General features: G+C 43.4%; 1 protein-coding gene across 5 annotated transcripts in view; it reads right to left on the bottom strand.

Moving 5' to 3' along the window:
- The window catches only part of trh (PAS domain-containing protein trachealess), a 69,182-nt gene that overhangs the window by 25,681 nt on the left and 30,857 nt on the right, over positions 1 to 12,644 (bottom strand). For 4 of the 5 annotated variants that reach the window (XM_070207960.1, XM_015175447.3, XM_070207961.1 and 1 more), the window contains exon 1: positions 6,863 to 7,215. The exons of the other annotated variant lie outside the window; for it this stretch is intronic. In XM_070207960.1, coding sequence (XP_070064061.1) covers positions 6,863 to 7,182 — 320 coding nt within the window. In that variant the 5' untranslated portion in view covers positions 7,183 to 7,215. Of the gene's footprint in view, positions 1 to 6,862; positions 7,216 to 12,644 lie in introns of those variants that run through there. 5 annotated transcript variants of the gene reach the window in all.

Here is a 12,644-nt window from a genome sequence, read left to right on the forward strand (position 1 = left end):
TTGCTGTCATTTAATATTTTATTCATAAATATTTCAGTTTTGTCCCATTGTAAGATTCTTAATATTTTGAAATGGAAAGAATTTCGATTAAATATTCGTATTATTAAATTATTGTGTAATTGTAATAGGCTATAACTGTCTTAGCTCTACAAAGCATAAACTTTTTGCTGCAATTTGCAGTTTATTTTTTTTATGATATTTTTTGCATTTTTGCCCCACTGTAAATCGTTGGTGGTGTTCGTCAAAAAGAAAGATCAACAGCTCGTATTTATTTTTGAATGATGCTGTCAAAGCGCCCAAAGCGATTTGCGGTCGGACACTGATCGCACGCGCGCCCCCGTTGACAGGCACCCCCCTCCACACCTCTAGCAGCAGCACCCCCCTGCTCCTCTCACCCACCTCTCACGCCTAACTGGCTGATCTATCATTATTGATTGTGCCCAAAAGAGTTGAGATGCTAGCGATCTGTTGTAATGTCGCCGATCCACTTTGCGGCTGCCAGTTGCGGTAGCTGTGAACAATTATTTATATTAAAGCGCAAGACGCGCTGTTTGGGGAATAGTTGGGGGCATAGAGAGAACGAGAGTGCGAGAGCGAGAGAGAGACGGGAGAATCACAGCGAAGAACTGCAATAAATTGAGGGTTCGTCACAGTCTGCCTGCGCTCATATCGGGGCGTTTATTTCTGCTTAATTTTATTTTAACAATTTTTTTTTTGGCTGTCTTTTTTTTTCGTTCTGCTTCTTCTCTCATATATATTATTTTGCTGCTTCCTCTTTAAAGTAATTTTTTGGTTGTTTTTTTTTTTTTTGTCGGTTCGTTCGTTCGATTTCTTGGCCTTAATATCAAATTTTCGCTCTAAATTCCGCTGATCAATGATTGCCTTTTGCCTCTGCTCTTGCTGGCGTACCCTGGCCTCAACACTCCCCCCTCACCCTCCCCCTCGTCGTTGCGACTGGCTGTCGTTTGGGTTTTTGAAGTCCAAGTCTCTTGACTGACGAACTGTTCGACTGATCGACTGATCGACCCGTACGATCATCGACCGATCGCCGCCTGTCTTCTTACCGACCTTGTGTCGTTTTTTTTTGTTTGTGCTGCTTGTCGGCAGGGATTCCAACAATTTCGAAACTTCTCATACATATTTATAAGCTGGCAAAGTCTTGCGCAAAAGCGTAAAGCTCAGCCCACAATATACCCTGGCTGCAGGGCTTTAATGTTTTCGCTGTGTGACTCGTCACAAGATTTGAAAAACCCAAAACTAAGCTCGTCGAGAATTCTCGTATGGTTTCTAGTTGAAATTAAAACCGATTAACAATTATCGTATTTCTAGAATAAAATTAATCTATGATCTATTATAAAGGTTCTTTAATATGTTCTCAAGATGAAACGAAAATGAATTGTGATCAGATTATGACATACTCGAATTGACATACGAAATTTGTTCTCTGTAGCTCTTATAATCCTCGAGCTATGCTTAAAAATCGATAACTATCGATTTTACATGACAAGAATCTCCTTATGCATCCTTTTGAATAACTTCCTTATGGGCTTGGGCTCGTAGAATTTTATTTCCCATTATTGTTCTCATTCTCTTTAAATTATTTTAATATAAGAGCATTTAAATTTCGTTTTCTTTTCGTTTTGTTGATGTTCTTGAGACTTTTGCTCAAAACTTGCGGCTTGTTTTTGGGTTCTCTCAATATTTATCTCAATTATTTGATCGCGGGCAGCAGCCAGGATGAAGCAGACAACTGCAAGTTCTCTCTCTCTCTGTCTCTCTCTCTCTCTCTCTCTCTCTCTCGCTCTCTCTCTCTCTCGCTCTCTCTCTCTCTGTCTGTCTGTCTGTTGCTCGTGTTCAATGTCCGTTGAATCGATTTATGAATCAGCGCTAATCACAGCCGCCGCATTTGGTATTCCAAACAGGGATTTGTACTTTTGCACTTTGGGTGTGTGCGTTGGGGCTGTTGCAGTTAGAAAAACTGCAACTGTTGCCCAGCTGGCGTTGAATGAGGGAGTAGTGGTGGTGGAGCGGGGGGAGGGGGGGGGCTGGTGTTTAAGCCAAGGGCCAGCCCTGGCATTGGCACATGTGTGTGTGCCGTTTAATCATTGTTATTGTAACATGGCATGAATTTCAATTAATTTTACGCGCTACCAGAAGACAACAACAGCAACAACAACAAGGCGGAAGGGGAGCAGCAGCTGCAGCTCCAGGCGAAGGGGGGGGCAGTAGGTGCTGCCAAGGGAGGCGGGGGGGGGGGGGGGGGGGGATTGCCTGTAAAGCAGACGCGACTGTTGAAGTTGCCATCGTCGCTTGGCGTTGATGAAATTGTTGGCTCACTTTGAATTTGCCGGCAGCAAGGACATCAGCCAAGTGTGTGTGCGTATGTGTGTGTGTGTGTGTGTGTGTGTGTGTTTGTCAGTGTGTGAGTGTATGTGTGTGTGTGTGTGCCCGTGTAATAGCTTTATGCCTGGCGGCTGTGTGAACATCAAGCTCATCAAGCTCCAATCGCCACGGCAGCTGCGGCAAATGCAACACAAACAACGACAGCAACAACAACACGTGCAACACGGTCTGTAATTTACTCCACTTGACGGGCAACCTGCAACACGGCCTCTGCCTCTGGCGGAGTGGGTGGAGTGCTCTTGGTCTCGGTCTCCATCTCAGTCTTAGTCTCAGTCTCCATCTCGGTCTCAGTCTTGGTCTCGTTCTCAGTCTCGTTGTTAGCACCGGCTACGTCTAAGTTTTCGGTTTCGGCTGACTTTGACTTTGGTCTTGGCGGCAAACTCAATTTCAGCGTCCGTCTTCGTCCTGGCTTCATTTACATAATTTAATTGAATGCGACGCGGGCTGTGCCCCACTCGCCGTGCACCTGAAGCTGTGCAAGTGTAGCCGGTAATGCATTTGGGGTGGGGCTCGCATAACACCTTCGAGACGGCAACCGATCAGTAGAAGCGAGAGAAACTAAGATAGGGCTGTTGCAGTAAAATGGGGTGGAAGCGACAAATAAAAGCACACAAGCTACAACTGTTTGGGAATTATAAGCTGGGAATTATGAGCTTGCGAATTGAGTTGCAGTCTGAAGATGGGCTTAAGTCTCGCGAGGCATACCTTCCCTTTAAAGAAAACAAATTAGCCCCAATTAGTAAGGGATAATTAAAGCAAACATGAGATCAGTTTGTCTCGCGTTGTCATTGCCTCTTGATTAAACTTTCTAAAATATATAAATTGGCCTGAACAAAATTCACACTCACAATCTTTCTTAAATAAAACATATTAAAAAGACTCTTATATTTTAAAAAGCCAGATCTTTAATGACTTGCTGCCAATTAAGATATTTCTAATAAAAGAAATAAAATTCTACAAGGAATATATTTAAGAAGACAGGCAAAAATGTTAGATCACATGCGACAGACAGACAGAGAATTGAGAGTTGAACCAGCGACATTTTTTCTTTCGTTTCGCAATCCTTTTTGGAGCAAAAGATAATTTCTGCAAATGGATTTTTAATTCCTTACACACAGAATGGGTTTGGCTACGCTGCGCCTAAGGTCAAGCCCCAGAAGGTTGATGGCCACAGCACAGCTAAAGCTCTTCCCATATTCATTCCCATCCTTGGATGTGTGTGTGTGTGTGTGTGTATTTCGCCCAGCCTCCCTCCCCCCCCCCCCCCCCTGAGCCACCTCTTCGATGCCTGAAAACCTCATTTGGCGAGCTTCCAACATAATCGCAATCATAATCTGCAGCATTTTATTTCATTTTCTCGCGTTGAGTTGTTTTCTGTTCGGTTTCATTTTGCTCTTTATGCTTTACAGCAATTTCTTAATGGCTGCGTTGCACTGTCCCTCTCTCCCCTCAACCCCTCTTCCATATACCCACCGCCTCTGAAGAAGAGTGCACACTCCGCCAATCACGTTCGAAATATAAATTGTGGAAATGATGGTTTTTCATTGCAGTTGTGCCCCCTTGGACCATAGATGGTGTGAGAGAAGGGGTGTGAGGGAAGGGGGTGGTGTTGGTACGACCTGGAAACCGCAAAGACCGCAACTGACCAGCATTTTTGGGGGCAAAGCCGTGGAAAATTGTGTTGAGCCGGGGCGATCGCTTTGGCGGAATGAAAATGCCGTTCGTGCGGCGGCCAGCTTTCGGCTTTAATGAAAAACAAACGTTGCGGCAATTTTCCAGTTAGAACACACACACATATATATACATATATATATATATATATATATATAATGTAAAGAACGCTTTTTTGCTGCCCTGCATTTCGCTGAGTGTAATTTTTAATGTGCAGCTTTAACGAATTGAGCGGAGGAAAAAATACGAGGAATAAACAAAATGCCAAATGAAAATAATGGGAAAAGAAGACCAAAATGAAATTGAGCCGCAGCATGGGGCAAGTTGCACAGGTGGGTAGAGGGTGGAACGGGGGGAGCCACAACAATCACAGTTTAGATTTCTGTTTCTCTCAAGTAAAGCGCCGAAGCTCTTCTCTCTCTCCCTTCCTCTCCTCGCACTCGCTCTGTCGCTCTCTCTCTCTCTCTCGCTCTCTCTCTCATCGAGCTTGTTGCTTTTAATATGAGTTTGCCGTTTTCGTATGTCTTCGCCAATATTCGCCAAGGTAATAACTCAGGTGATTATAGTAATTATGCGTTCTGACGCGATCCAGCCACGGATAACGCTATTTCGATATAATTGAAAAATGCTGATAGACGCTGATTGTGCTTTCGAGGCCTGAGAGCGACCGCTGTCCGCTGCAACTTGGGTCTCCGGACGCGGGTCTCTGGTCTGTGCTCTGGAGCAGCGACTGGTAGCTGAGCCACGTTCGCGTCTTCGAGCCGCCCGTCTGCTGCGTCTGGCTGCTCCCATCTTTGGTTTCGTTTCGGTTCGGGACCCTCAGTTAATGGACGCGCCACCAATCACAGTTCATGAATTACATTGCCATCGCCATATTGTTGTGGGAATGTCTTGCCGAGAATCGCAATGCCCTCTGCTCCCCCTCTCTCTCTCTCTGCTCCCTCTCTCCCTCTCTCTCGCTCTCTCTTTGGCTGCGGCAAAATGTTCTTTGATGCCGATTTCATATTTCGATATTGAAAATAACCATGCATTACGAGAGCTTGAACTTTATGCACCGGCCAGAGCTGAAGAGTCAGTCTCTCGATTCCTCCCCATCCTCCAGCTGGTCAACCATATCGTGACAATCGCTCACCCGATCGCCTTCCCGTTGGGAAAGTGTTATTGTCACGTAAATTCAATTAGTTTAATTATGAGTTTCATCGATGTTGGCACCTCTGTAACGGCAGCCGCCTCCTCCTTTACCTCCAGCTCCTCGAAATTATTTTTGGTAATTTATTTTTTGTATATATTTCTTAAATGAAAATCTGGCAGGCTGTGCACTCATTTCATGCTGATCGCCGCTTGCAAATTGAACAAATTGGGTGGCTGCCCGTTTTGTGAGCGGCTATTGAAGGAAAGCCAATCGATTATCATTTGTGGGTGAAATAAGTTGATAGTCACGACTGACTGTCTGACTGCCTTGGCTGGGCGAACGAACGGCAGTTAATTAAAATGATTTACAAAGTGGAAAATTGATCGATTTAATATACTGCAAGAGCGCCAATTGTGATGGACTGTGTTGTACCCTGCACGCTGACAACATTGGAGTTTCGTAACCTTCGCTCCACATAGCGCAAGAATCATTCTTCAATAACTTCTGAAGGAACTGTCGGATTTGCATGAAAACTAGGGAGCTTTAAGTTGGCTTTCCCAAGTGCTTATATACCTCACATTGTTTATATATATCCCCCTATATATATCTCCAAGTATATATCTTCAGGTGAATATCTCTAAGTATATATAAAAGAAAAAAGGAACGTTTCGTCTCTTTGACTTTTGCCATCATATGCTAATGTTCGTAAAACTAAAGCTGATGATCCATATTTATCGTTTTAAAGGAACATTAAAGATCTATCTTTTTCCTATATTTTATTAGGGCCCAATAATAGTTCTGGAGGCGAATAGAAAGACGGACTTGGCCTGATCAACTCAGCTAATCGTGATGTTTGAGCTCTTTTCGTGCTACGTATACGTAATAACATTGAGTAATAGTAGAGATTTATTTATTATTGAGTTGACAGCTTCATTATACCACGTACTCTTGGAAACTGTGTATATATGCAATTGAATTTAACTAAAGTCTTCAATTATTTTTAAAAGTTGTCAAATATAATTTACATGTATGTCTATGCATACATATTTGCTTGGCAGGAAAGTTTCAATTTAATAAGAATTTAATTGAAAATGTATTAAATCTATACACATAATATTCACATATGTACACACATATTTGCTAGTTAAATATACATATTTATACATTTTACTAGTTAAACTGATTGCAAGCGAAACAAATATAGAGTCTATGTGAAAAACCCCATTGAGAATATTGAGAGATATAAATAGAATTTGATTTTCACATTTGGTTGGCCGAAACTCAATTTCAATTGTGCTCGGCTAATTTGGTGTCTAATGGGAAAACTCTTATGGGTATTATGTGCTGGCATAATTTATGTACCATCAATTATATGCCAATCTATGCTCAATTTGCGCTCATTTGTCTGTCATCTCACTCGCACGGGTGAGACATGGGTGGAAATTGCCATATATTTGGCATTAAGTGGCATCGTTTTCCATGTGCAATGCAGGTTTGCTGCGGTACGGCGCCATTGGCAGGATAATTTGAATATGGCAACGCCCACAAAACAAAAGACAGGCGACAAACTCACACACACACACACACAGATGTATCTGTGTGAATGTATCTTTCTATATGTATATATAGAGGGGGCCATTCAGGCTCGTTATTTACCTGTAGTAGGGAAATCCCTGGGGCACATGCAAATCCATTGGCATGCCGCCGCCCGCCGCCGCAGCCAGATGATGATGCGCCGAATGCGCGTGATGGTGATGCGAATGCGGATGCGTATGCGAATGCGGATGATGATGATGATGCGGATGCGGATGCGGATGCGGATGGCCGTGCATCGGATGCTGATGATGTGCGGCAGCCACATTCTGGACATGCGCCGCAGCCGCTGCAGCCGCAAAGCCCGCATCGGAGGCCATCGAGTGATGGCCCAGCACCGCCGCCCAGGGTGAGGCCACAAATCCGCTGCCATGGTGCTCCATGATGCTCCAAACGCACACGCACACACACACACACAGAACTATATATGTATATTTATATATATATATATTTGTGTATATATATAAATAGCTTTCTATATATATATATATATATTCTATCTATATATATGGGGTTTTATTTATCTTTGATTTGATGTCGCACACTGCGGCCACGCCAAGATGGCGGCCATTATTTACCGTTAACGCGCATGGCCGCGGCGACGGCAAGGACGAACAACAGCGACGGCGACGGCGACGGCAACGGCGACGGCGACGGCGAATTCGCCAAAATCAACACACTTACACACACACACTTTGCACACGAATTGGCTGTAAATCGCAGCAAAACAAATGACAACGTCTTCGCGCACCGACGACGGCCAGGCTCGAGGATTCAAATCGGCAAAGCGTAGGATTCGCTGCGAATATTCGCGACAGCTCGGTTCGAAGTTCGGCTCGGGGCTCCGTTGGACTTTCGCACGTTTTTGGTCCGCGTTCACCTCTGCACGGCACGAAAATTGGCGATAAACTATCGCCTCGCATCAGGAAACATGGTCGCTTGGACGTTCGCTTGGTTGGCTGCCGCTGCCTCATCATCGGCCACACATCCACATCCACATCCACATCCACATCATCATCATCATCATCAGCTCGAGCAACGTCGTCATTATCGTCATCTCTGCTGCCAGCAGAAGCTGCGACTGCAACTATTGTTGTTGCTGCAAGCTGCAAATGGTGGTGGAGCAGGTTTTTGTAGAGCCCCCAAGTGAGCGCAGCCAACTGCCAACTGCCTCGGAGAGCCAAAACGCAGCCCGGCCCCGCTGCGTCGAGGTCGACAGCGGCAGCGACGGCGACAGCAGTCGCAGCAGCAGCAGCAGCAGCAGCGACAGCAGCAGCAGCAGCATCCAGCATCCACACACACACACACACACACACATACACACACACACACACACACACATGCACAGCTGCCTTTTTGGCTTTGTTTATTGTTTTTGCGTTTTGTTTTTATTTTTTGTTTTGGCATCAAAGTGTTGCACAAATCGGCAGACACTCTCCCGACAGCGGCAACAGCGGCCCCAAAGCACCAACAAAAACCGCACTTGCCACATGTTTATGGCCATACAAACAACAGCAACAACAACAACAGCAACAGCAGCAACAACAACTCTGGTAGCAGCAGCAGCAGCAGCCGCAGCTTAATCGCATTCGCAGCTTCTCACCGTTGCCACATATGCTCCTCTACGCTCTCCCTCTTCCTCTCTCTCGCTCTCTTTCTCTCTCCCTCTCTCTCTCGGCCAGGTAGTCGCTGCTCTGTCGGCATCCTCTGGAGATTTGGCTGCCTCGCCGCACAACAACATTGAGTTGTGTTCTCGGCGATAAGAAAACCTACTGGGGAGTCATTTGTGCGATTGCGGTTCTTGTTTTTTTTTTTTAATGTTCCCCTTTATTGTTGTTGCTCCTTCTTCTTGTTGTTGTTTTAGTTTAGTTGGAGTGCGAATTGCATTGATATTTAATGGCAGCTACGTTCGATTGTTCAATATCTTAATAAAATTATTATGTGCAGCAGCTTTGCCCCTCGCCGTTTTGGCCCGTCTGAAATGTTGAAATGTTTATGTGCTCCCTAAACGAGACTGGCTTACAGGATTAAGTGTGGCATAATCCTAGCTACTTAGCTTGGCCAAAGCAGTTCTATGTGCTACGTCTTTAATGTCTCTTAATTTGTTCTTATTTCAATACATCTGCATTTCCTGCTGTCTGCATTGTGGAGAAAGCGCTGGTTCAAAACGACTGTCATATAAATCATATCTTTGACATGTAATTTCTAAATTTGATTGTATTGTTAACCAACAAGAAACAATTACTAGTGAATGAACAATTGGGATACTTATCAAGAGAAAATACTGTGCATATCCTTGATATGAATTATCGCAAGGAACACACATGTCAGGAATATTGCAAAATTTTGTAATTGTGAAATGTATATGGCCAATATCGTGAAGAGAGATATTCTCCTTGTTAATGAAGTATTTCGGACTAATTTCATATTCTGTTTGAAGCTATTTTCCAAACGGAATGCCTTGAGAATTAGTTTTAAGTATACTTGATTTACATTCAGTTCCAATATTGAATAACATATAAATGTATAAAAATATATATCATATAAGGTTATTAAATGTTGATTTTTAGCAATCTTTCAGTTTTTGAATATTTTATTAGCTTGACATCGGACCTCAAGGCAGCTAATAAATAATAAATATTTTTAAGGATATTTCTCAATTCATTTTCATAACTAAGCATTTGCTAATGGAATCAGGGCGAATAAGATGCCATCTAAATCTAAGCCCAAATATTATCAATTATAAATAAAATATTTTATATAATGTGTAGCCGCATCTTTCTCTTTTGGTTTTGGCTTAACTCTCCCCCAAGAACTTTAACCTTTGCCATCTTCATTTGCCATTTACTTTAATAAAACTCCTCCATCAATAAATCCTTTGCATAGCTATAAGTTCAACCATAAGCTGCCTCTTCAAATTATTTCCATAGATCTTCTTCTACCCAACCCAAAGCCATTTACATGCACAAACAATACAAAGAGCCAGAGTCGAGCTCGAGTCCAGCTCTCAGGTCTGGCCAATCTGCTGACAACTTAGTTAAATAAGGCGCCACCTGTCAAGTGATTTTCAATAAAATAAATTCGTGATTACACGACAATATCGAAGACGAAAAATCGAAGATCAGCAACAATAACAAAAGACTCCCACGGGGAACGACGAGTCTCTCTCTGACCGGGACTGCGGACTGTGCCTCTGAATCAGCAGCTGGGCTACTTGGCACGGCAATCGCACACGACTTGGGCCTGAGGTCCAGAATCCTTGGCACACACACACACACACAACAAACACACACAGCGACACACACACACACACAGCTTACGAGCTAAAACTTCTGAATCGCAGTCGTGCAGGGTCAACGTCAATACTGAACGTCGTCGTCGTCGTCGTCGTCTGTCCCACTGTTGTCCCACTGTCTTTTGGCTTGTTTACAGTGTGCAAAAATCATTTAGACAAGTTGACAAAAGCTCGTTTGGAACGTGAGTAACATGACTCGGCCTGAGGCGAGCCTCGGCCAGCAGCGGCAGCAGCAACTCGCCTCGACTTGTGCATTTGGCCTGTGTTTTGGCTTGGGTTTTGGTTCGGTTTGCCATATTGTTGGGTTACTTGTGCGGCTCGACTCAGTTCGGCGCTGTTTAAGTCTTAATTCTAAACATGGCAAATGTGTAGTTGGAGCGTGCTGCCGCTGCGCCTCAGAGCACAAAATGAGGCCTTGCCCCCAGCATACGAATCGTTGCTGACCTTTTCATTGTAATCAAAATAATATCTACTTCAGCTGCTGGACTGTAAAGAAGACTTTTCGAAGGTGCTGCAAGGCAGTTCCCGGTGCCTATCGAAGTGATTAAGTGATTGAAGCATCTGAGCAGGTATTTGTTGTATTACCCTGGGATCTAATTAGTCAACTATAGAAAGAGAGACAAGTGCTATATGACATATTTATATGATATATATACTGGGCCCAGCTATACATATGATATACATATGTATATAATAGCTTCTTCAACGCGTTGCTGTTAGAGTATAAAAGACTCCTCCTCTGCAGAGTAGTTAGGTATATACTCTATGTATCTAGTTCACGAGGTATAGGAACAAATAACAGCGCCTTGAGTTTGGATTTATCCAACAGCAATTAGAGTAGCATTAGAGAGTCTAGATAAAGGCTTCATATTGGAGCTTTTAGTTCAACTTTAATATCTTGCATTAGGAACTATTTAGAGCAGTGAGGCAAAGGACCTCTGTACGGAATCGAACCCCAGATCTTGGGTTCTGCATACGCTAACCGTACCTAGATTTGCATTCAGCAACATTTGCTGATGATTTACCTTAAATGTAGCTCATACTTTAAGCTATGCTTATGCTGGAGTGTCTGTGTAAAACGAGCCAAATTCTTTATATGCAGCTAAGTCCCTGCATAGCTGCCATATATAAGCCATAAGCCACACATACAGCTCGCCAGTTTATATGCTCGTTCATATATATATATATATACTATACATACTTATATAGATACTATATAATGCATATGGCATTCTGGCATATCGGCTGTGAAGTAGCGACGCGTAGACAAACTCGAAATATGTGCTAAAAAGTACACAAAACTTCTCGATGGGATATTTGCTGGGAACTTTGCCAGCGTCTCGTGGCACGTGATGTGCATGCGGCAAGTGGCAAGTGGCAAGTGGGAAAGCTCAAGAGCTGCTACCGCATCAGGATTACAATTTTTCGTGAGTAAGGTATTTTTATACCCATTGAAAATGGGTAAGAAAGGGTAGAATGACTTTGTTTAGGTGTATGTAACAGGCAGAAGAAGGCATCTCCCAATGCCCATACAGATCAAATTTTTTGATGTCTTAAATATATAAAAAGAATATTTTGGAGATTAACTTTCGGGCCTTGGTATCTAGACATATTTGCATGCCATAATTATTTCCTGGAAGTTTCGTTAAGATCGGATCAGTAAATACCCAAGTTATTTGGGAACACACTTCCCAAAGTGCGAGACTAAGGGAAGAAGCAACACAACAGGCACAACGTGTGTTTTTGTGTATAGAATGAAGCTAGAAAGTTGAAAACGGCAAATCGACACTGGTCTTAGGGTAACTGCAAGTTGAGCATGCCCGACTAGAGCATTCTTACTTGCTTGTTCTCGTTGGCCTCCCTCCGTGCGCGCACTAGGCGTATTGATTTTCTCTCCTGTTTAATGAAAAATCCGTGCGATTTTTAATTTGTAAACCTTTAAGATACGATGCGCACTTGATTTATGCAGCTGTCATTGACAGCTTTATCTTTGGGATCAGAATGTGCAGTTACGAGAGACCCGAAGACCTTCCCGGTGTCTGTGTGTTGCTTTGATTGATTCGCTGAAAGTCGAATGGAAATTATAAGCCCGACAGACGGACAGACAAACGGACGGAGAGACAAATAAACAAATAACTCGAGTCGCGGCTTTAACGAGCTAACAGTTCGGTTCGCTGGGGACTTACGTGCCTATCATATTAAGAGACGTGGATAACACTCGGTACTGGGTAGTACGCGGTGTTTACCCAGTTGGGCCTACAATTTTGGTAGTTGACGTTGTGCATTTAAAGCGCACACCTGAGACCCTGACTGGACTCCGACTTGGCGACCAAAATAATAATAATAAAAAAAAAAAGAAGACAATTCGTAGAATTGTCGATATTTATGAGTTTGGATTTTTGTTCGTTTGGATTTGCATAACTGGGTCTCCGACATACCGTACATGCTTAATTTCCCAAAGAAGCAAAAACTGCGACAGCAAAACTTTCGAAAAAGAAATGCGTCGATTTCGGTAAGGGATGCAGCGGAAGTCGCTGGCTCGAAATATTC

The sequence above is a fragment of the Drosophila virilis genome, chromosome 3 (genome assembly GCF_030788295.1).
Source record: "Drosophila virilis strain 15010-1051.87 chromosome 3, Dvir_AGI_RSII-ME, whole genome shotgun sequence".
Taxonomy (NCBI): domain Eukaryota; kingdom Metazoa; phylum Arthropoda; class Insecta; order Diptera; family Drosophilidae; genus Drosophila; species Drosophila virilis.